The sequence below is a fragment of the Rutidosis leptorrhynchoides genome, chromosome 2 (genome assembly GCF_046630445.1).
Source record: "Rutidosis leptorrhynchoides isolate AG116_Rl617_1_P2 chromosome 2, CSIRO_AGI_Rlap_v1, whole genome shotgun sequence".
Taxonomy (NCBI): domain Eukaryota; kingdom Viridiplantae; phylum Streptophyta; class Magnoliopsida; order Asterales; family Asteraceae; genus Rutidosis; species Rutidosis leptorrhynchoides.
This window is the reverse complement of record NC_092334.1, coordinates 412,785,800-412,812,030: the sequence shown is the minus strand read 5'-3', so window position 1 is coordinate 412,812,030 and position 26,231 is coordinate 412,785,800. Positions and strand designations below refer to the sequence as shown.

Here is a 26,231-nt window from a genome sequence, read left to right as displayed (position 1 = left end):
CAGATTCTGAAGCGCAGATGAACTAACTCCTCCTTCTGCTCCTGTATGTGGTGCCTCCGGAGTTGGAGTAGACACAGTCTCTTGAGACAATTGTTGAACAATTGGCGGTGATTGATGTTGCGGTTGAGTTTGTTGCCGTGGCTGACTTTGTTGCTGTTGTTGACTTTGTGCTTGAGTAGGTGCAGTTCTTTGTGTAGCACCTGTAGCAGAACCACCTGGATTCTTCAAAACCAACTTAAACCTCTTGCTCGGTCTCATCTTTGTAGAAACCTGAGAACCTTCATCTTCTACCAGACGTCTCCTCTCACCTCTAGGAGCTTCTTCACCAATACCAGTATTAACATCAACGGGCTCATCAGCCAAACCTCCAGTACCAGAACCACCTGTACCCTGAGTATTCATCGGCTGATCAACCTCTTCATCACTGTTTGCTAGCTCAAAATCAGGCTCATGACCAGATAGACTATTCTCATTCCTCCACTTCTTGCCTGGTGGACATTGATAATCTTCCCTCGCAAGATGACACACCAGCTTTCCATCACTAGCACTCTTCTTCTAATTTAATCGATTAAACGTAAGATCAGTCATATGTTTCAGCTCGATGACGTCCTTCTTTGATCTCGGTAGATCCATAGTTTGAGCATTAATCATTATCTGCAGGAACCTCGGATAAATCAAGTATTGTTGGCTCGTAACATTCTCCATCAACAGATCAAAGATAACACCCGAAAAATTGAAATCAGCTTTCAGAATCAAGGCAGCAAACATTCCCTGATAAATCTCACTCAGCTCATCAAATCCGCCTTGTAACGTACTCAAACACTTAACAATCACTAAAGACAGATATCTGTACGGTGGAGTGAATCCGCTTCTTTTGATCGTAGCACGTGTAATATCACCAGCATACTCACATCTCAGCACACATCCAGTAATCTTAGTCTTCGACAGTCTCTTGGGCATTTTCTCATCATCCTCAAACAAAAACGTGTTTCGAATAGTATACTCAGATATCTTAACCTCTTGATCACATACTCGACTTACTATCACAGGCTTATTATCAACAGTTTCCACTCTAGCGTTAGCCCAGAATTCTCTCTGATGAGAATAATAAGCAGTACATGGCATTGACACCGCAGCAAATATCCTTGAACGCTTCAAGAATTCAATCACAGTCTTGTACTTGCTAGCATTTGGACCTTTGTCATTTAGACACGCCATCAGATTAGAGTTAGGGCTCGCCTTCAACCCTGGAAGACTAGCAGATGTGGGTCCTCCTGATGATTCTGTCTCAGAACTGTGGACAGCTTGTTCTTGATCCATTTGTGCACCTGACATGATTAACAAAAACTGCAAACACAATTCTTAATCAGCGTTAAATTCATGATTAATTAAGTATCACTGATTTATCATCACAGAACATATCACATTAATACGATCACGGTTACATAATCACATGTTCAAAGTTAGATCATTACAGACATAAGATACCGTATCAATGCTAACAGGCTAGCATTATCAAATTACACAATAATCTGAAAATAATCAAACATAAACATAACATCAGAATCAATCATCCCATTATGGGATCCTCTGGCACTAACTTTTCTTCATGTTGAATCACACCAAGTTTCTCAAACAAGTTATACAGTAAAGCTGCATATGGGAATGGTTCTTCTGATTCAAGAAAATCTTTCATCACATGAATGAGAAAGTGTCCCACATTCACTTGAATACCCTCTAGTAGGCAATATAGAAACAAGACTTCAGTACCAGACAGCAAATGATCTCCTTCTCTCCTAAAAGTCACATTTCTTTTGATGATTCTCAAATGTATCTCATGTTGTGGCAAGATATCTTCATCACTAACCTCAACTCTACCAGTATACACTACCTTCTCTGGCTTGCATATCCTAACAATAACATCTGACAATCTGAATCTACTGGGAATCTTTCTGATATCTTTGCTAGGGTACAGTATCTTAACCCCAGTATGAGGAACGTTTAACAGATTTGAGAATTCCTCTAAAGTTCACCTATACTGTTGATTAAATAGACCCGAGTGTACAAACTTCTTCTTACCATCCTCTAAAGCAACATTGGTGTAAAATTCTCTAAGTAGAGCAGGACAGTAATAATCCCCAATATCTATGAAAGCCTGACACCCAATCTGTTCCCAAGGACTATAAGTCTGTCGAGTCGCAATGACCTTTTGTTCTACTAAGATTGGTCGATATCTAGCTACCTACGGTCGATGTTGAACATCCATTGACCAACAAATGAGCCACCTGACATTCTAATACAAACTACAAGCACTAGCATTAGATGGGCATCACAGAAATTATCAGAGACCAATCATTCAATTAAAATTAATCAAAATAATCTACCATCGGTCCAACAGAATGACCATCGGTCGATGGTGGAGACCATCGGTCCGATGGTCTAGACCTACGGCAGATGGTCTAACCACATACACACACTGGTCAAATAACGACCTTCGGCCGAGTGACAAGATGTCCGGCCGATCGATGGACACCATCGGTCGATGGTCAGAGACCCTCGGCCGGAGGTAGTTCATCAGATCTGTGACTCGAAATTGATCAAATCGTCCGATTTGACGTTTCTAGTTCAAATTCCTGTTATAACAGATGCTAAAGGGGCCGTTTATCATACATCAAACATCAATTTCAACAGATCTCAAATAAAACTCATCCGATTTAAAGTTTATACTTCGAACACTAAATCATCGATTACAAACAAACGATTAAGAGTTATGTTACCTTGTTTACGGCGCTAAGATCACAAAGAAAAGATGAATAATAAAAACTGGATCAAAACCTTTCTCCTTAACTTCAGAAAATTAGGGTAAAATCACACAATTTTGGCCAGAGTGACTGACCCGTTCGTCGCTGGGTCCTTTTCTACCCTGTCAGTGACCATCGGCCGATGGTCAAGTCCGTCGGTCCGATGGTGTTGACACTCGGGCGAGGGTCTGACATTTGAAAACTTTTAAAACTTAACACTTTTCAATATCAGACTTTTACCCATTTACACTAACTCCCCCTGGGACTGATCTCCACAATAAAAAAACATCACGCTTTGTTCCTTTAAGCTCAAAACAACTTATATTCAAAACAATAAGAAACCTAAGGTTCCTTTCACAGTAAACCTTACCCAGAACTGAGTTGTGGACTTAAAAGATGAAATATAAATGCACATGCAACTAACACATGAATGCAAACTAATTCAGAAATGAATGCTCATGCAAATACACAAAGCAAATAACTGTACAAGATCAAGTGTATCATGATCAGCAATATAATAACAGATATAATCAGTAACATTTAACCTTTTAGATCTGTGGATAATAAACCTTTAACATCAGTTTCATAAAGCATTAACATTAACAAATTCATGATGTTATCAGCATAGGAACAAATAATACTGCTTATCATCAGTCACACTTCCAGAAGAATAACATATCTTTTTGTGAGTTGGCATATAAAATTGATTGAATCTTTTTGATTCGGGGATCAGAACTGAACTATATTGACATGTTATTCCATAGTTCATTCACGAACTTATTCATTAAAGCATATACAGAACAACCTTCAAATATATCAATAAACATTCATCAACTTTCACCCTAGACTTCGATGATCACGTTAGATTAATTACTTTAACATTTTTCAATGTCAGATTTACATCACAAAGTCAGTCCTCGTTTGAGATCGCACGATTTCTCGGGTAGAACAATTGAGCACAAACCTGTTGACGCTGTCCTCTTATCACATCAATGTACTTTCGATTCTATTGAACAGAACCATCTCACGATGTTTCTAGCAACCCTGTCAGCCTTTGGCTTCTACCTTAAACTTATACCTTTCGTTTCAGATAACATTGTTAATCTCAAATTTATTGCATACTCTGTTAAGGACGCATACCGGCCGCTATAAACCCCATACTTAAACGGAAATAGTATGATGTATGGTGTTGGATGGATGGAAGTGATATATATATTTGAGTGATGGAACGCTAAGATACCTTCCAGAAGATATTCCCTCTATCCAGGTCAATAGGCACAATCCCATATCACAGACAAAAGATGTAAAGTTCACTAATTGAGATGTGAACTAAATGATTTAAGTTCTCTATATCTGATGATCTGATAAATTCTCCCCCTCGGATGTAGATAACGAAATCGTTCAAATAAGTCTCCGATTGGAATGTATGTTGTCTCAAACATTGATAACCGAGAAATCTCTGAAACTCTGTTCAATTCTTGATCCATGATTCTCTTGCAGCTATGTAGTGCATCATGTTATTTACAAATTGAAATAAATACATAAATAAACATAAACAATCCATAACTTGCAATTTTTTTTTTTTTTTTTTTTTGGATTTTCTGATGTTGCATTTTCTCCTTACAATACATAAACAAAATAAATAAATAAATGATTACAACTAAACATGATGATGACGCACCACTGTCTTTGACATTTGTTATAACTGCACGGAAAACCAATCTTCGTATGTGGAAATCTAGAACCCGATGATGTTGCCTTTTAAAAATCATTCTGTGTCTGTGATACAAAACTGCACTTCTCAACCCTTTTAGAGAAAACACCTCCCTTTGGGTACCCGATATGTATGTTGTTGGATTTCGGTCCAAGTAATAAAGGTAAATAGAAACAAGTATGCATCCTAGACAAAATATGCTCACCTTGGGGACTCACAAAATTATCCTTTTGCTACCGAGTATAAATCGTAGTAGGGGAGACCTCAACCGTCTGTCGAGTTTCTGTTCAATCATTTCTCGGTACATATTCAGTGATAAGTAGGTGACTACCCTCAACCGCTGTAAACCTTTCCACGATTTCCTCATCATGATATTTACGCGTTATTAGTGTGATCATCTCTATCTAGAATTAGATCAATAAAGTTTACCAACATATTATCAATCATCCTGTATTACTTGTTTTTCACAACTTACATGTCAGTTCAGTATTGCAATCACTTCCCCACAAACATAACAAGCAACTCATTTTCTGATTTTTCACTTTTTATGGATTTTCTATTTTTCTAATTTTTATTTGTTTTTCTGGTTTTTCAATTTTTATGGCTTTTTGATTTTCTCTGTACAAAAGCATAAAACTATCTAAAAACATAAACAAACATGCAAATTTCAGTAAAAACTAATCTATCGTGCAAACGAAAAATGCAAATGATCTAGAAGCTATCATGCAAAACTATTCAAACTCTACAAGCAGTTTCTAACCATTCACAACTCAGTCTCAGGCTTAGATTCCCCTGTGTCAGGAACCTCAGTTTCAGGAATTTCAGTTTCAGGAACTACATCTTGAAGCAACTTAACACCTATCTCATTTAATAGAAATTCAAAACGTGGTTTATCAAAAGCTTTTGTGAAGAGATCAGCCCTTTGGGCTGTAGTGTCAATTTGCACTACATCAATTAACTTTTTCTCATAGCAATCTCTAATGAAATGGTATTTAATCCCTATATGTTTCGTTTTAGAGTGATTTACGGGATTCTTAGTGACAGCTATGGCAGCAGTATTATCAACATAAATAGGAGTGTTAGAGATTTTCAAACCGTAGTCACGTAGTTGCTGTTGTATCCAGATAACCTGTGATGTACAGCTGGCCGCGGCAATATATTCTGCTTCACAAGTGGACTGAGCCACTGCTGTCTGCTTCTTACACTGCCAGGTTACTAGTTTGCTACCAAGAAATTGACACCCTCCTGATGTTGACTTGAAATCTTTCTTGCAACCTCCATAGTCTGAATCACTGTACGCTGTGAGATCAAAACCATCCTCACACGGATACCATAACCCTAAGCTGGGAGTATCTTTTAGATACCTCAGAATCTTCTTGACCACTAACATATGATGAACATTAGGGTTTGCCTGATAACGAGCACACAGGCACACCGCAAACATTATATCTGGTCTAGAAGTAGTTAGGTACATTAGAGAACCTATGATAGCCCTGTACAAAGTAGGGTCCACTGGAGCACCCTCCTTATCTGGTGAAATCCCATGATTAACCGACAACGGAGTCTTAGCTGGTCTCTCTGTATCTACCTGAAAGCGCTTAAGGATATCAGCAACATACTTCGTCTGATGTAAGAAGATGCCTTTATCCGTTTGAGCTACCTGCAAACCTAAGAAAAACTTAATAGTTCCCATGGAACTCATCTTAAACTTCCGTTGCATAACCTTCTCGAACTCATCAACCATACTCTGATCTGTAGACCCGAAAATAATATCATCAACATAGACCTGCACTAACATAAGATGTTGTCCTTTCTTCTTGATGAAAAGTGTCTGATCAATGACACCTCTCCGAAAACCATTTTCAAGCATGTAGTTGGACAACGTCGCATACCAAGCTCTAGGAGCTTGGTGTAGACCATATAGCGCCTTTTCTAGTCGATACACCTTTTCTGGGAAATGCGGATCCTCAAAACCAGGCGGTTGTTCAACAAATACTTTCTCGTTTATCTCACCATACAAAAACGCACTCTTCACATCCATTTGATAAACTTTGAAACCCATATAGGACGCGAAGGACAAGAAAATCCTGATAGCCTCCAGTCTCGCAACTGGAGCAAAAACCTCATCATAGTCAATTTCCGGGATTTGCTGATATCCCTTAACCACCAATCTAGCTTTATTACGAATCACTATACCCTGCTCATCTTTCTTATTCTTCAAAACCCAACGAAGACCATAGGGTACACAACCATGCGGTGGATTGACTAACCTCCAAACCTTAAGATGTTTAAATTGCAACAGCTCTTCCTGCATAGCACTTACCCACTCATCGTACTTTAAAGCTTCGTATACATCTTCCGGCTCGATTTGACACACATAACACGAGTGGGCATGAACAAACACTCTCCCTGTCTTATTCAATGATGAATAAAAAGCTGTCACCAAATTCGCACTTTCACTTTGAACATCTTCAACTGCAGTCATATTTTCAGTAACCGCGGGAACCTCGGATGTAGAGATAACTCCTGACGTGGATGCCCCAGATGTAGTAGTTTAAGGAGGATTGACACTAGGCAGTCCTCTTGTATCCACATAATAGTCTGCCAGACGCTTTGGTGGCAGAATAACACGATTCGATCTCCGTACACCTCCTGCATCTGCTATCTGTTCTGGATCAGTCACAGTAGATGGTTGGTTATATAGAGGATTCAGATGTCTCTCTGTCAATGCTGTACGTTCCACATCATCATCTAACTCACTATCTTCATCTGTATCAACTACCCCGTCCTCATTAGACTCAAGATTACCTTGAACACTTTATGGACTTGGTTGCACGCTAGAAACCGGATTCTGAACCTGCGTAGGAATAGTGATAACATTTTCTGAAGAATTCCGAGAATCAAACAATATCTGAGTCAGAAGTTCTTCCTCTGTAGCACCTGGTGGAAGATTGAATGAATCAAAAAGCTTATCATACTCAAACTGCCATGCATAACCTTTACTGACACGAGGCGGTGCATTGCGCTGAATATCAACTTCAAACTGTTCTTCCAGACGTTTTGTCTCATTGTTGTACACCCGCTTGTTCGGATTCCCGTAACCCAAGAAGATACCAGAAACAACCTTTGAATTAAATTTTCCTCCAGCATCACGTACCAAAATAGTACAAGGTGCGCCAAAGGGTTCGAAATGTTTAATATTAGGTTTTCTCTTATGCAGCAGCTCGTAACAAGTTTTACCATGACGCTTCACCACGAGAACTCTGTTCATAACATAACACGCTGTACTCACTGCTTCACCCCAGAAGGCAATCGGAAGACATGAATCAGCTAACATTGTTCTTGCGGTCTCAATCAAAGTCCTGTTCTTTCTCTCAGCAACACCATTTGACTGTGGTGTATAAGCAGGACTGAACTGCTGTTGTATCCCCTTTTCGTTACAAAACTGCAGCATCTGATTGTTCTTAAACTCCGTACCATTATCAGTACGAATCTTTCTCACTTTCAATTTATATAAACTTTCGAGCTTTAGAATCAGCACCTTAATATGCTCAAAAGTATCCGACTTATTCTTCAACATCACCACCCAAGAAAAACGTGAATATTCATCAGTAACTACCAAGCAATAGGATTCTCCTGTGAGAGTTTTACAGTTGACTGGACCAAAGAGATCCATATGCAACAGCTCCAAAGGAATGTTAACAGAATGATGCTTTTTGGTAGCATGTGACTTTTTCGTTTGTTTCCCCTGTTTACATGGAAGACACACATCAGGAATATGAAAACTTTTAAGATTAACACCCTCAACTAATCCATTGTGGACTAGATTGTTCATCTTCCTCAGACTCAAATGACCCATACGCTTGTGCCATATGATAGACTCTTGTTCAGTAGCTTTAGAAACGAAAGCCTGATGGCCAGTAGCTTCCTTTACATGAGCCTTACGCATGTCAAGGATATAGAGATCCTTGCATCTGGGAGCAGTCATCAGAATCATGTCTTCCGGAATAACAAATTCTTTCTTCAAAATATAGCATTGTTTATCATCAAATGCTACTGTATACTTCTTGTCAGCAACCTGAGAGACTGAAAGCAGATTGTTTGACATCTGCTCCACAAAATTAACCTTATCAAAGCTGACATTTTCATTCGCGATTACACCTTGAGCAGTAATAAACCCTCCTTCACTACCAGCAAAAGAAACCGGTCCACCATCCACTGTTTTCACATTAGAAAGTAAGGACAAGTTCCCTGTCATGTGCCTGGATGCCCCACTATCAACAATCCATGTACTGCAGCGTGGATTGTAGGCGACCTGCACATTAAAGTAAGAGGATTAGTTAGAAAGGGCAACCCATGCCCTAATGGCAGTGGGTTTCCCGTCAATGCCAACAACTGGCAATTCCACCCATTGTCCCTTGGATCCCGAAGGACCTGCAGGACGTTGAACACCCTTCACCTCAGATTTTGGTCTCCAAACTGTATTTTTAGGCAATGGTTTTCTATAATAATCGTTAGTTTGAAAAACCTTTGAATCAATTACTTTCACATTTGAATTGTGCACAGGAGAAGATGATCTTCTATAAAAAGAACGATTTGGGCTGAGATCAATCTTTCTGCGGGGTGTCTGTCTAATGGGTCCACAATCCACAGCCCTGTGTCCCAGCCTCCCACATTTGAAACAGTTAACATTATCAAAATCATTAACGTTAAACAACCTGCGTCTAATCGGTGAAAACTGTCTCCTAGGCTGTTCAGTACGTTGTCTAATCGTAGGGGGTGTCAAAACCTGTTTTTCAACAGTCTGACGCCGACTAGGCGGAACATACTTGGACACTTTCTCAGAATTAGAACTCCCACCTTTAGGTGGTTGTTCTACCTTAGGAACACTAACCTGCTGTTTTCCTGAATTATTTTCTTTAACAAACTTAATAGGAGTAGACAAAGTGGTCTTTTTCTTACTCTGTTTGGGCCTTTCTACACTCTTTGTCGGCGTCTTAAGACTCTCACTCCTATTCTCACTATGTTTTGGATTCTTAAGAATCGTAACTGGCTTAGTCACTGGCACAAATGGTTTGCTATCTTTCTCAGTGTCTATGTCAGTATCAGACTCAGTCTCATAAACAACCTCTGTAGGGTTCTTAGAATCAACAACCTTACTAGCACTAACTACTGGGGTCTCCTTAGGTTTACCATATGGTGGTTCCACCACTGGTTCCTTAAACTTCTCTACGGGCTTATTAACATACTCACCCATAAGAGGTGGTGCAACCTCAGAATATCCCAGACCCTCCCGTTTAGGATGATTAAAAGTCTGAGTCACATACGACATCCTCTGCCAGTTATCTATTCTAGCTTTCTCAGACTCATATTTTAACTTAAAAGAATCCTTTTCAGCCTTAAGAGTCTCTATTTGCCCCAAATACATTGTGATCACCTTTTCATCATCTCTAATGGTTGATTTCATGTGACCTATTTGGTTTTCTAGAGACTTAATCACCTCAACATATTCTTTCTGTTTGTTAAGGTAGAAAAGGGCATCTTCATAGTTCTTCTTGTTGGTCTGATTTTCTAAGCTTAGGTTCTTAAGGTCAGTCCTAAGTTTAGGGCAGGTCTCACAAGTAACAGGTATTTCACTTAGCTTAGAAATAACGCATTCAAGTCTTTCAATTTCCTGTTCATAACCAAAACAATAAGCACATTTAGAAATTGAATCAGTACATACCTTATCGTTACTGGAAGTATTAGCCATAAAAGCATAGTTATTCCTTCCATCCTGTGATTCTGCTTCTGACTCTGATTCGTACTCCGAACTTGTGCTGTCCGAATAATCAGCTTCATAACCTTCCTTACCCTCACTATTATCTGAACTAACTTGACTTTGAACCGTCACAACTTTCTTATCACCACTCACAAAATCACGGTTGAGCAAATGACCCAACTCTTCTCTGAACCAAGTACCCTCATGACAACTTTTACCTTCTTCTTCATCGGATGGATCAGTAGTAAACTCAATGTCTGACAAATCCTTGGCTTTCCGGAACTTATCATACAGCTGTTCCTTAACCCTCTTTCTGAAACACCATTTCATAAGCTCCTCAGCTCTCTTTAACCTTGCATCACACTTGCACACGTAGCATGTGCAGTTTGGATTATCTTTACCCTTACAACCTGCTCTTCTTCGAACTACTCTTTCTTCCTCAATTTCAGCCGGACTCTTTCCCACAAATACAACATTAGCTTTCTGAGCATCAACTGGAATAGACCAGTCACAAACTTCATCAGGATATATTGTGGAACCAGTTAAGGCTTTAGGTTGAGCAGAACCAGATGATTCCTTCTCAACAATGACGTGTTGGGGAGTCACTGAGATGGTTGTACTAAGAAAAGGATCATGATAACCAGCCTTTGGTGGTCTAGTACGAGTCTTCTTGAAGTGACCAAGTTCATCACAGTTGTAACATCTAACCTTCGCCATGTCAAAACCAAACTTAGAATCCCTGTTTAAACTCAAAGATCGTTGACCAGTTCTCTTTAAATACTTCCTTGCACGCCTAACAATGCTACCCATACAGTACAGAATGTCCATCCTCTCTAGCTCATCTTCATCGATCTGATCATAATCTTCATTCTCGAGATGATTGTTAAGAACCTGTCCACTAATCATATCGTTGTAAGAGTTAACAACGATAGCAGCTAAAGCCATGTCCTCCTGAATGGACTCAATAGATCTTTTCCTGATATTGTCAGTTTGAAACATAGGACTCTGAGTCTGAGTCTGAGGTGGAATCTGAGTCTGCTGAGTCGGAACGTCCTCAATCATCTTAATTGTAGAGTTATGTATTTTGGCATTAAAGTAACCAGATTGTGACTTTGGTGCAGATATCTGATTTGCATTTGCTGTGATGTACGCTGTCTGCAATGGAGCATGACCAGAAGAAGAAGCACTAGATGTGACATTGGCTGCTACAGTACCAAGCCTTTTCCTTTTGGCCTCAACCTGAATATCCTTCTCCATTAACTTTGAAGTAAATGCAGTCAATGTCAAAGGACGTCCAGAAGCAACATATAGGTTTTGGATCTTCTCTACTTCATAATCCCACTTCTCAGGAAGACCAAGTGCCAACACTTTTATTGCCTTATCATCTTTTACCTCAATCCCATAATCCGTCATCTCTGCAACCAATAACCTGTACCTTTCTAAAGTCTGGCTCAAAGTTTCTGTTGGAAGGGCTGCAAACACCTTCCACTCATCCTTCAACACTTTACCTTTAGTTGCTTTATAAGTAGCAGTACCCTCAGTTGCGGACACAATAGCCTGCCAAAGAGTATAGCACGTCTTATAACGGTTCTTAAACTGACCGAAGATTTCCTTAGACAAGGCTTGCGTTAACTGAGCATAACACCGACACTCAAGATTATACCCTTCGCGTTCTGCGGGATCAAAATCATGAGTTTCTTTAGGTTCACCGTCAGCCCCTGATGGCCAAACAAAAGGAGTCTCAATACACTCCCAAAGTCGAGAATCTTGTCCATTAAGGTAAATCACAAACCTAACTTTCCATTCTAAAAAGTCTTTTAAGTTTTCAAGCCTCGGAACTTTATTGTTAGATCCTGATTCACTTTCGCTTAATAATAGTCTTTGAATTCCGGGTGCAATAACAAGTGCACTGTATTCGTTTGTTAATTTCTCGTTTGTATCAGACATTATTAACTGATTAAGTGATTAATTATGGATTAATTAAATTATTCTGGATTAAAAGAGGATCGGCCGATGGACTGAGACGATCGGTTGGAGGACTGAGACAATCGGTCGATGGTCTAAGGACGAACGGTCGATGGTCTAGACAAACGGTTCAAGGTTATCACAAACTGTCCTCCGGTTCAACTTAAGACGATCGGTCGAGTGTGAGTGACTATCGGTCGAAGGTCAAGACACTCGGTCGATGGTCAATGACGATCGGTCGAGGGTAGTTCTTACGTATCTGGGCAGAAAAACTAGGGTTTTTGGCCAAAACTCAAATTTTGATTGATTCTAACGTTCTGGACTCAAACAAAACCGATGAAAACTTCACAAAAACACCTTTGAACACAAAAACACTCGAAAACACTGGATTTAAACGTAAAAGTTCCAACCTTTTAATTGAAACCCGTTTTGACACAAACCCTAATCACAAAAATCAAAAATTCGACTCAAAAACGTATGGATCAGCAACACAAGGCTCTGATACCACTTTGTAGATGTAGTTTGGACCTTAGATCATACGTTGTATCTAGATTAATGGCGGAAACACTAATTAGAATGAGTCGAATACGTATTAGACTAACGGGATCGAATTAACCAATGAATAATTGATAGAATCGATGCCTAAGACTGTGTATTCGGTTGGTAAGGGTTTTGGGACGATTAGCAGCAAGTAATACGACGGCCTAAGGGTTTATGGTGTGTAACCTAACACAAAACCACGAAACCTGTATTTATACTAAATACAGCGACCATCGGCCGGTGGTCGGGGACCTTCGGCCGATGGTGACAGTCCCTCGACCGATGGTCCCTACCATCGGTCGATGGTCTTGAGCAGCCAACCGACTGCTTGACCTATTCACGACATTATACTAAGCATCATAAACACAAAGTATAAGTGTCCACGTACATATATGACTGAAATATCAAGTACATAACAAATAGAACAATAAACGTAATAGAACTCGGGATTTATGCACCAACAAGCTACCTTGATTCAACAATATGTGCTAAGAAAACCATCAGATGAACCCATTGATATGAGTGAAAGTGCAGGATTAACTAGCGGAAAATTAACACCACTCGAGGTCCTACTTGCGCCTCGTTTATCTCTTAATATGAATATGATGTATCGTGTTGCTGAATGATCAATCAGCTAGCTTCAAATCATCGATCGATCTACGCATTTCACTTGATCCGATTATGAAACAGAAAGCGTCATTAATATCATTTGGATTTGGTGTAAAAGAGTCTTGGTATTCTATTAAAATTAAAATTTATGTATGATCTTAGCAACTTATTTCTGGTGTTAAAGCTTTTGTTTATGAAAGGTTCAATATATAATTATATAAGCAATTATGTTTTCAACATTTTGTTATTATTTTAGGATTATTCATTTATTATATTGAGATTATATATTTATACAGATTAGTGGTATATTGGGTTGATGAAAAGTATTATGGTTGACTGGTTATTGTGGCCACCGAGTTGCCCAATGAAGCACATTACCCGGGTTCAATCCTTGGCTATGCTAAATTGTTCAAAAAGAGAGTGTGACCAGAGGGTGCGCATAATGCGCAATTCACCCGGTACCAGGTCTCGCGCTCGGGAGGCTTGATTACCCGAGGTTTTACCTTCTATGGGGGAGCCAATATGCTCGTTCATAGGAGGATTTCCTTGCTTACCCAAAAATTTAAAAAAAAAAAAATAATTGTATATAATGTTTTTTGTAAAGCAAGAAAATTCTTATTTATTTACTTATAAAAATACAATAGTTGGGCCTAGCTCGTTGGAATTAGTCCGGAGACCAATAATAGCCATCAATCTACAGCTCGGGATTTTTTTTTTTTTAAATAATCCACGAAATATGTCAACAACGGGAGTTGAACCATCAACCTCTTGGTTAAAAGAACCACCACAATACCGCCAGGTCAATGGCCCTTTGGTACAGCTCAGGAATTACATGTATCCAATGAAAAATTAAATCAGTGACGAAACGAAAGGCTATAAGTGATCTGCGGAGTACATCACTTAGAGCTCTCATTAGACCCGGCCATTAATAACGGAAATCACATGCCAAACGGCATGCCAATCTCATGCCAAAGATTGGCACAGATGCGCTAAAGCATGACAGTGATCACACGCCAACTATTTCTTGAATATGAAGCACATTTCATCACTGAAGCCAACCCGGTTTATTGATTTTTAAACTTGTACATATCTTAAAATATGAAAATGAATTTATTTAATTTATATAGTAGATCCACGTAATGGTGAGAAAGTGTGTGATTGATGTAGTGATATGTGACGACTGAGTGTTGAGAAAGATTAAAATGTTGAGGTGACGTTGATATAACAGTTTGTTAATTTGAAGAAATGTGTCGTAGATAATAGTAGAAAAGTCCATATTTTTAATATCTTTATCAGAAGTTAAATTAAATAAATACAACAAGTAATTTAACAACTTGGTTTTTAAAATTAATATTTGCATTATAAATAAAAGTTTTATTAACTCACTTAAAAAGTTGTAGGTTTAAGTCCTAACTCCTCTTTAATGACAAGTGTAAGCCGATTCGAGCTTGGCTAGGCTCGACTTGGCTCGTTTAAAATTCAAAGTGCTCGATTCGATTCGATTCGATTCGAGCTTAATATCTTTAACTCGAGTTCGGCTCGTTTAATAATATACAAGGTCTAGCTCGGCTTGAGCTCGACTAGTTAAATTCATGATATTATTTCTCCTTTCATTATTTAATTTTATTATATTGCATATTTATTTTTATGTAATTTATCCATATATAATACAATTATTATTATTATTATTATTATTATTATTATTATTATTATTATTATTATTATTATTATTATTACTTTTATTATTATTATTATTATTATTATTATTATTATTATTATTATTATTATTATTATTATTATTATTATTATTTTGAACGGCAAAAATTTCATTACTCAAAAAACAGTACATCCAAAGCATGTGAGGCCTTGCTACAAAACAAGATTATCTAAGACTACAAGGAAGAAAAAATCACAATGTATGTTACATACAACAAGACCTAACCATCATCATCGAAAACATTTGGAGTTAACAACCATTGATTCCATTCCAGATTCGGATTCCTCGATCTTCTTGTGATCCGGTTGAACGTTTTTATTTGAATTTCGTTCAAAGACGTGGGACCACTAATCTTCTTCTTTTGGAATAACGTGGAGTTTCGATTAAGCCAAATTATATACCCGCACACCCATTCAATTGATTTCCATAAAGTTGATCTTTGATTCGCTTGAACGGGATCACTGTGATAGGAGAAGAACTAACTTCTCTGGTGTCCGTCAAAGGATTCGGAGGTAGGGGATGACATGTAATTAATCTGGCTGTTCGGGTTAAAGGGAAGGGTCTCGTCGAAATCATCGGCTTTCTGCCCATTTGGTGAACAACTCTGTTCTCGAGGGAGTGGTTATTTTCCCGATGAAATCGAGGGCACAAGTTTGAAATGGGTAGGGAGTTCCACGGCTGGAGCATGTATGAGGTTGCCATGTAGTTGACAAACCTTGCACCTCTTAACAAATGTTGCTGAATCTATCTCCATAGTTGGCCAATAGTACCCCAGGGTCATCAAGTGATCATATATCTTTGCGCCGCTAATATAATACATTGAAACATGTCCTCTAGAGTCGAATAGTACTGCCTGAATGTATTCCACCATCTAAACAGTCGAAGCCAGAGATCTTTTGCCAAGTCACATTGAAGGGAGGTGTGTCAGACAGTTTCTAACCCATTGTTACATACGGGGCATCGGATTGAGTCGAGATCTATCCCTCGTTTATCAAGTTCCATCCTAACCGGTAACCTTTGTTGTTTAGCTCGCTATATAAAGAGACCAATTTTTTGAGGGAGGATATTAAGACGATCGGTTTCCTTGCTCATGCTTGGAGGTTGATAAATGAGCTTGGGATCAATGATTTTTGTGAGAGCATGAACCGAAAATTCGCCATTTGATTTTAAATTCCAAGTCCACATGTTCACCGATCCATTTACAAAAGAGAATTGTTAATAAGATCCATAAGTTGCTGAAGTTCAACTGATGTTCTGCCCGAGGGGGATCGTATCTAACTCCATGAAACAACATTTGCACCGCTGCATTCTCTAACCATATTGATAACCTTTGCTTCTTTAACTGATTCAAGCTTGTATAACCTGCCGAATTTTACTCCAAGGACCTGATTGTCGAGCTACCTATCTAACTAAAAAGAGTGTTGTCGCCTTTGCACACAACATTCGTAAAAGAATTAATGAAAGAAATACCAAAGTTGTCAATATATAGACCCGATTTGCATATGTTTCTCCATACAGACCCCATTCCCGAATCATAATTAAAATTTAGACTACCCAAACTCCGATCCCTCCCATATATACTTGAGATGATTTTGACCCAAAGAGTGTTTTTTTCACCATGGAAACGCCACCACCATTTTTCTAACAAGGCTAGATTATTTGCCTTAAAAGACCCAATGTTTAGCCCTCTGCCCTCATATGGTAATAAGATGTTATCCCAATTAACCCAGAAAATTTTCGAATTATCCCGCGACCCTTCCCAGAAAAACTTACGGCACAAACTTTCAAGTTTGTTGATGATGCATGTAGGAGCATGGAATAGGGAGAATGCGTACATTGGAAGGCTACTTAAGACCGACTTTATTAAAGTAAGGTGACCACCAAATGACATCGATTTTGCCTTCCAATCTGCAAGTCTTGAGTGGAACTTATCTATGAACGGTTCCCAATCCCGAATGTTGTTCATCTTTTTCTCAATAGGCAAACCAAGATAATGATAAGGAAGGTTACCAACTAGGTAACCGAATGATCTAGCTAAATCCTCCACTACATTCGTTTGGACACCAATGCCATAGAGATAACTTTTCGAGAATTTTACCTTTAAGCCCGAGAATATTTCGAAACATTTGAGTAATTTGAACAAATTTGTGATGTTTCTTTTATTTCATTCCCTAAAAACTATTGTGTCATCCGTATATTGTTGGTGAGAGATTGTGACTTTATCTTTCCCGACTTCCACACCTTTATATAGATTAACATGTAGAGCACGATTTATCAAAACATTAAGACCTTCCGCAACTATGATAAATAGATAAGGTGATAGAGGATTACCTTGGCGGATTCCTCTGTGAAGTTGAAATTCATCGGTGGGTGATCCGTTGACTAAAATAGAAATCGATGTCGATGAGATACAAGATCTAATCCAATTCCTCCACCTAGAACTGAACCTCATTCTTTCCAAAAATTTAAAAGGGAATTCCCAATTTACACTATCAAATGCTTTTTTGAAATCGACTTTGAATTTTAGGCATTTTTTCTTGTGTCTTTTCGTCTCATCGATCAATTCGTTTGCTATAAGGATTCCATCTAAGATGTATTGACCTTTCATGAAAGCGCTTTGCTCGACCCCGATAATTTTATGAATAACTCTTTGAAATCTTTTCGATAGGATCTTGGCGATTATTTTATAGTTGCTTCCGATTAAGCTAATGAGACGGTAATCACCTTGGTTCATTGGAGTTGTTTTCTTCGGGATCAAGGTCATGAAGCTTAAATTACAACCTTTCGAGATCGATTCTTTAGACCAAAACCAATCCAAAGCCGCTTTCAAATCATCTTTTATTAACCATAAAAACTTCTTATAGAATTTTAGATTAAAATCATCGGGGCACGGGGCTTTTGACGGGTCACAATTCTTGATGGCATCCCAAATTTCTTCATCCGAAAATTTAGCTTCTAACATATGCACATCTTCGGTGCTAATAGAATTAAAGGACAGGCTATTTAGAGATTCGTAGTCGCCTAGTCGGGATGTGCCATGTGATTTGCCTCAAATAGCATACTGAAGTAATTGTAGATTTCCTTTTTCATTGCACTAGGTTTTTCATCCCATAAACCATTTGTGTGTAAACTCCGGATCACCGGATGTTCGAATTTTTATGTCTTCTTCGGATTGATGCGTGGTAAAAAGCCGTGTTGTCATCACCCTCGGCATCCCATATGATCCTTGACTTTTGTTTTAGCATTTCAGATTTTTCTTTCCATTTTTTTAGCCCCCACAATCTAGCATTTAGTGTATATAAGTGAAAAGCTCGTTTAGGTTCGCGAGATTGTTCGAGCTCAAGATACAAAGCTCGAGCTCAAACTCGTTTAGTAATTGAGCTTCAAAATACGTTCAAGCACGAGCTCATTTAGTCTCGGCTCGAAGCAGACTTTTAACGAGCCGAGCTAGAATAATTCATGAGTAGCTCGACTCATTTACACCCTATATGGATCAAAAAATGCATTTGTAACAACTATGATGCCCCAAATAACTTTTTCAAACGTTCCTTTCCTCTTCAACATCTATTATAACTCTAACCCTATCTTGCAAACGACGTCGTCAACAACTCTCTGGCCACCGACCTCCTTGGTGGCTCAACTTCCATCCGTGTATTCTCCTTCTCTATTTTTCTCTCCCATTGGTTTCCTATAATATGAACTAATCCGGATCCGGCCCGCGCGATGCGGCGGGAGCTTTCGGCATGTGTATTCATATTTAACGTAGCGTTGTGTATTTACAGAGGAAAAAACGGCTCATGTCTTAAGCGTCGTTTTAGTTGTCGTTGTCTTAAGCGTTTTTTAAAAAGTGTCCATTTCGAACGTAGTTAGTTTCGTATTGTTCATTAATAATTTTCGAGTGTAACGGTGCTGTCGGAAAAATTTAACTTGCGGCGAACAGAAAGACACGGGTTGTCGTTGTGTTAAGCGTTTTTTAAAAAGTGTCCGTTTTGCGTATAGTTAGTCTCGTTGGGTTCGTGAGACTTTTTCGAGTTGAACGGTAGTTTCGGAAAAATTTAACTCGCACCGAGCGAGAAGATAGGGCCCGTTATAAATTCGGGGGAAGTTAGTTTCTTTTATTTTAATAAAATTATATTTTTACACTTTGTACCCCTAAGAAAGTGTAAACTTGAGGGGTTGTTGTGTAAATTGAGCCAAAGTTGAGGGACCGATTGTAGTGTGAACGCAAACTCGAAACTAAAATAAAAAACAACTAAAACTACACACTTCTACATGTCTTTTACTATATAAGGGAAGTTGAACGGTAGTCTCGGAAAAATTTAACTCGCACCGAGCGAGAAGATAGGGCCCGTTATAAATTCGGTGGAAGTTAGTTTCTTTTATTTTAATAAAATTATATTTTTACACTTTGTACCTCTAAGAAAGTGTAAACTTGAGGGGTTGTTGTGTAAATTGAGCCAAAGTTGAGGGACCGATTGTAGTGTGAACGCAAACTCGAAACTAAAATAAAAAACAACTAAAACTACACACTTCTACATGTCTTTTAGTATATAAAGGATTTTAATAAAATTATATTTTTACACTTTGTACCCTTAAGAAAGTGTAAACTTGAGGGGTTGTTGTGTAAATTGAGCCAAAGTTGAGGGATCTTGTAGTGTGAATGCAAACTCGAAACTAAAATAAAAAACAACTAAAACTACACACTTTTACATGTCTTTTAGTATATAAGGGTTAGTTAATTAATAATTAATTATAGTTTTATTGGTTGTAGTTTGGGTGTTTCCTTGTTCATGCTTGGATGCAATTTGTGGTGCCTATTTTCGTTGGGTGTGATCGCCTTTTAATTATTTTTGGGTCTTCGACGTTTGGACTTCGATTTCGACAAATTCGGGTTATATGGGACTTTAATTGTATTTCAAGTGTAGGTTCAAGTGTTGGTTTCAATATGTTTGTAATGGTGTAGTTGGAATTAATAGGTTTGTACTGATGCAATGTATTGATGCAAATTATTGATTTGTTTAGGATTAACGACGTGTCAAATAGATGAGAAGATCTATCAATCAAACGTAGTCGGTCTGACTCAATTTGTATGCATTAAGATCTTTTTAATCTATTTTTATGTTTTTTCAAAAAAAAAAAAGAAAAAAAAAGAAAAGGTCCTAGTATGTGTATGTGTATGTGTATGTGTTTGATTTTATCAAATAAAAAATGTTTAACTACTTTATAAAATTTCAATTTATATTTGTGACCCAACTCTACACACAAATATAAAAAGAAAATGCATCAATGAGCTAATAGTTGAGTGTTATCCATTGTCTTTGAAGCTATGGTGCACTGTGTAGGAACTTTTGTCAAAATGAGCGCAGATTCGAGTCCACTCTTGGCAGAATTTCAACCTTTGATAAAGTGTAATGATACTTGTGTGATGACCCGGGAATTTCCGGCCAAATTTAAACTTTATCTTTATATGTTTCCGACACGATAAGCAAAGTTTGTAATGTTGAGTCTCAAAAATTTTGAACTATTTACATGGATGCAATTAACCTGTGATTATTCCCGACGATTCACGAACAACTATTTATTAATAAAGACTTACATATATTTTAATTCGATATATTATTTGAAATAATATATGATTAATTGTTGAAAATAATTATGTTATTATACAATAAAAGTATTACATAATTTATAATATGAAAGGTTAATATAATAAATTTAATTACAAGTTAAAATATAGTTATTATTCCATTTTTTTATAAAATAAATAATAATATTAATATCAGTATTATGAATATTATTATGTTAATATTTTTGATACACTTAAATTGTTACATCATTATACTAATATTATTGATATCATTATTAATATTATTATTGTAAAATTATAATTGTAGTTATTAATATGACTATTATTATTATTATTATTACTAAAAATTATTAATCATTATCATTATCCTTCTTATTACCATATTATTATTATTATCTTTATCAATATTATTATTGTTAATATTGATATTAATATTTGTATTGTTAATAGTATTATTTCTAAAATAAAGATATACATAAAATTAGATAAGAAAAAAAAAAGTTATTACATTATTATTGATATTATTATTATTATTATCATTGATAATATTAAGATTATTATTATCATTATTAGTAATTAAATTTATTAAACTTATCATTATTGTTAATAATAATTTTATTTATCATTAGTTATTAATAGTCTCTTTAATAATAATATTATTATTAGTATTAGTAATAACATTAATCAAATTTAAGAGTTAGATATATAAATACAGTTATATATATATAAATACATTTACAAATATATATATATATATATATATATATATATATATATATATATATATATATATATATATATATATATATATATATATATATAATTACGGATATGTTTATATAAAAAAAATTTAATAAATAAATACGAATTATAACCAATGGATCGTAAATCTGTTCTAAATCATTGTCAACTGTATTTGATTGTACTTTCTGACTCTAATTTCGTTACTAAATCGAATATAATCACAGATGGAACCAAAATCTGTTTAGGGTCGCCATCTCTTTTTTTATTTTTTTTATTTCAAAATCTGTTTAAAAATTGGTTGTCGACCAATTGGCTATAAATCAATTTATCTCAGTTGATAATTGATACCACATTACTTCAAAATATCATTTACAAACTTCAAAAGTCGTTAACCATTCCTAAAACAGTCAAATTAATCAGAAAAAGAGATGAACAACATGTATTACCCTGTTCGTGAGTTAAAATTCAAAAACCTCGATTTCGAAATACATTTAAAAATCCATAAATGCAGAAAGTTTCTAAATCATGTCGTAAATCTTTCTTCAAAAGCTCAAGTTTCAATTTTCTATATCGAGTAAGAATTTGACAGTCAAAGTTGTTATTTTAAAAAGTCAATGAATGTGTTCATCAATAAATTCGAACATTTTGTGTTGTTTCTGGAGCAAACAATGGTTCAGAAAGTTACTAAGGATGATTTAAAGTATTTTTCATGTTGTGATCGAGGTCTCAAACACTCTGCAATTTAGAATTTGATTAAGAGTTAACGTGTTCTTTAAAAACCATCTGTTTCAACTCAGTTTGTTTTAATTTCTGTTGTGAATTCATGTAATCGATAAATAATTGTTTTTGTATACATCCTAAATCCTATAAAATTAGTTATCAACTGAATTAGATCTCTGGTCATTTGAAGTGGATCGAAGAAGAAAAGGGAGAAAGCTTAATACGGGTTTTAAATAAACGAAATCCATTATATTTGAGAAAAACAGAAACGGTCGAGTGGTATGGGTGTTTGTGTGTGAGCGGGAGGTCGCGGGTTCGAGCCCGACTCAGTACATTATTTTTTTTACAAGCTTTATAAGGTAGTTTTCAACACCATTATTATTATTATTATTATTATTATTATTATTATTATTATTATTATTATTATTATTATTATTATTATTATTATTATTATTATTATTATTATTATTATTATTATTATTATTATTATTATTAATATTATTATTATTATTATTATTATTATTGTTATTGTTACTATGATTATTGTTATTATTGTTATTTTTATTATTATTATCATTAAGTAATAGAGTTATTATTATTATTAGTATTATTATTATTAAGTATTATAAATATTATTTTTTACTAATATCATATCTATATTTATAAGTGTTAGAAACATTATTATCATTAGTATTTTTATAAGTATTGTTAATATCATTATAAATTTTTACCATTTAAGTTTTATTATTATCATTACAATTATGATTATTATTATTATTATTATAAATATTAGTATTACTAACATTCTATAATTATTAGTATTATCATTATTATTAATGTTATTAGATTATTATAAGTATTATTATGAATATTTTGAGTATCATTATTATATCATAAATTTTTATCTTAACTAATATTAGCAGTAAAAATTACTATAATTATTATTATTATCAGTAATGTTATCATAAATAATATCACTTTTAATATCATTGATTCTTCTAACAATATTATTATTATTATCACTTTTATCATTATTATTATTAATATCATTATTACTACTATCCTTAGAATTATTATAACTAATAATTTCATAAATAAATGATTTTCATATGAACTATATTTAATATACGCAATTTAATTATATTAATATTATTATGCACAAAATGAAAATATATAAATAAATATTGGAAACTTATAAATTAATAAATAAAACAATTACATCGCTAATAATATATATATATATATATATATATATATATATATATATATATATATATATATATATATATATATATATATATATATATATATATATATATATTTATCCGAATACAAGAATAAATTTTGATACATATATGAATGATATAGGTTCGTGAATCCGAGGCCAACCCTGCATTGTTCAGTTGTTCAATGTCGTCATATGTATTTTTACTACAAAATACAGTATTGTGAGTTTCATTACTCCCTTTTTAAATGCTTTTGCAATATATATTTTTGGGACTGAGAATACATGCGCTACTTTTATAAATGTTTTACGAAATAGACACAAGTAATCAAAACTACATTATATGGTTGAATGATCGAAGCCGAATATGCCCCTTTTACTTGGTAACCTAAGAATTAGTAAACCAGTCTACTAATTAACGCGAATCCTAAAGATAGATCTATCGGGCCCAACAAGCCCCGTCCTTAAGAATTAGTAAACCAGTCTACTAATTGTTGCGGATGCTTTAGTACTTCGAAATTTATCATGTCCGAAGGATTTCCCGGAATGATGGGGATATTCTTATATGCATCTTGTTAATGTCGGTTACCAGGTGTTCAATCCATATGAATGATTATTTTTGTCTCTATGCATGGGACGTATATTTATGAGGAATGAAAATCTTGTGGTCTATTAAAATGATGGAAATGATTGTTTATGATAAACTAATGAACTCACCAACTTTTTGGTTGACACTTTATAGCATGTTTATTCTCAGGTATGAAAGAAATCTTCCGCTGTGCATTTTGTGACGACCCGGAGATTTCCGACCAAATTTAAACTTAATCTTTATATGATTCTGACACGATAAGCAAGATTTGTAAAGTTGAGTCTTAAGAATTTTTGAACTGTTTACATAGAGTCATTTGACCTTCGACTGCTCTCGGCGATTCACGAACAATTAATTGTAAATAGACATGTGTGTATGTATATATATAAATAATAATATAATTTGATGTATTATATGTTGTTGTTGTAAAAAAAATTAATTAATAAATTAAAAAATAGGATATTATAATAATTATTATTTAAAATATATTTCTATATATAAATAAGGTATTTTAAAAATAAATATTAAATGATGGTAATACTCGCTTGATGTTTCGATTGATAATAAGTAAGTTAAATTCAAACTTATGTAATTTTAAAATAAACGGAGTACGAAATATCACTCGTGATAAAACTGTTGATATAAGAAAACAATTCAATGAGGGCTAGACTATATATATATTGCACGTTTGATTCTAAATTCAATTATGTAACATATATCACTATTCCCTTTTTAATATAATAAGCGTATTATATCCATATGCATACAAAATATAGAATGTGAATTAAAAGTATAAAACATTAAAACCCCACCAACTTGCAAGAGTAGCTATCCGTTTCTCTGGTTTTGAATCACTAAATACCCATCATCTCTTAATTAGATATACTACTTGACTAATCAACCACCATTCCAAACCACATGAAATTTCTCTTATGTTTCTTTCTTTCTTGTCAAATATCACTCTCAATCCCCACTACCTAAAATACACAGATTATATATTATGCATAAGATAGATAAACAACACACAACTTGTCCATATGCATATACATAACTTATGGATATTATTTATAAAGCAAACTAACACCCGTGATTACAATTATTAGTGAAATTGCACTGTGTTTGACTATCAACTAACCTATCTATTCTCTCCACATATATACATTATATATTATATATATACATCTATAGATGCATGTACCCACATTCACCCTTACATACCCACTTATTCATTTCTGCAACTTTCTCATTGCTCGGTTGTAACCCACAAATCAAAACACTTGTAAAGTGATCTGCTGCTGCTAAATTTGTTTCTGTTTCTTCACGCCATCAACCACCATCGAAACTAACCTCACCACCATTGCCATCTTCAAACCAAACCCATTTGAACACCACTTTATCAACATCTTCGGACAACCATCGAATCATCCTTTATCCACTATCTTTTTCACCTCAAAACACCATCACCTATAAAAAAAAAAAAAAAAAAAAAAAGAATACAACCCTAATTAGAATACCATTGAAAACCCCGTGTTCCCATCACTCACTTCAACTACTGCTGCAGTTCACAAAAACACCTATCAACACCACCAACAAAATGGCTGCTTCATCTATCTAACCAAGCTGTTAGGTTATCTAATGTTTTTGGTTCAAACAGGTTAACCAAACCGCTATCCATCCATCCCTCCTTAAAGGTAGTTCACAAATATTACAATTATTTCCATTCCCTGTATAACAAACGATATCACAAATACGTATAATATATTGCAGTGACAAAAATCATTTCAACTTGCTTCCACTCACAAACGATCTTACCCATATTTACATTATAATGAAACCACAAACAGATTAAAATGAGTTAGTCTACAAACTAATTCCAGGACCTTTTAACATGTGAAAACAATTAGTAAACTCTAAAACTAGGTAGACTTTAACTGTTAAGCATACACCAAACTAAGTTGTAATTGTAAAAGAAATCAAAATTTAACATATATGGTTATATACCTGTTTTGACAGATCAGAAATTTGGTTATTCTCCTGATGAATCATTCAGACCATACCTGTGCATACGAAGGAGGTTTTGTGAATATGTCACGACTCGAACAACACCCTGCAAATCAACCATTATCAGATCAGCAAATCTCATGTTGCTGCTATACGCTTGTTGCTTCTATTTAGGGTTTCGTTCAATCAAACCTCTCAATCCATCACCATCATCACCTATTTTAAAATACCACGAAGCATCATCATCATTTAAAACCC

The 26,231-nt window shown here is 35.3% G+C and overlaps 1 protein-coding gene across 1 annotated transcript; it reads right to left on the bottom strand.

Moving 5' to 3' along the window:
- Nucleotides 1-16,512: 16,512 nt before the first annotated feature.
- Nucleotides 16,513-18,069, bottom strand: LOC139889151 (uncharacterized). Its single transcript, XM_071872116.1, has 2 exons — nucleotides 17,439-18,069; nucleotides 16,513-17,153 (listed from the first exon to the last, which is right to left on the bottom strand). Exons 1-2 carry the CDS (start codon nucleotides 18,067-18,069, stop codon nucleotides 16,513-16,515), a joined length of 1,272 nt encoding a protein of 423 aa, XP_071728217.1.
- Nucleotides 18,070-26,231: the final 8,162 nt, after the last annotated feature.

Bases quoted from the DNA above. Each gene is read 5' to 3' on its own strand.
- LOC139889151 (XM_071872116.1), bottom strand. From the start codon at position 18,069: ATGTTAGAAGCTAAATTTTCGGATGAAGAAATTTGGGATGCCATCAAG. The intron at 17,154-17,438 runs GTAATCCTCTAT...AAACGAATGTAG, and splicing joins TCACAGAGGAATCCGCCAAG to TGGAGGATTTAGCTAGATCA.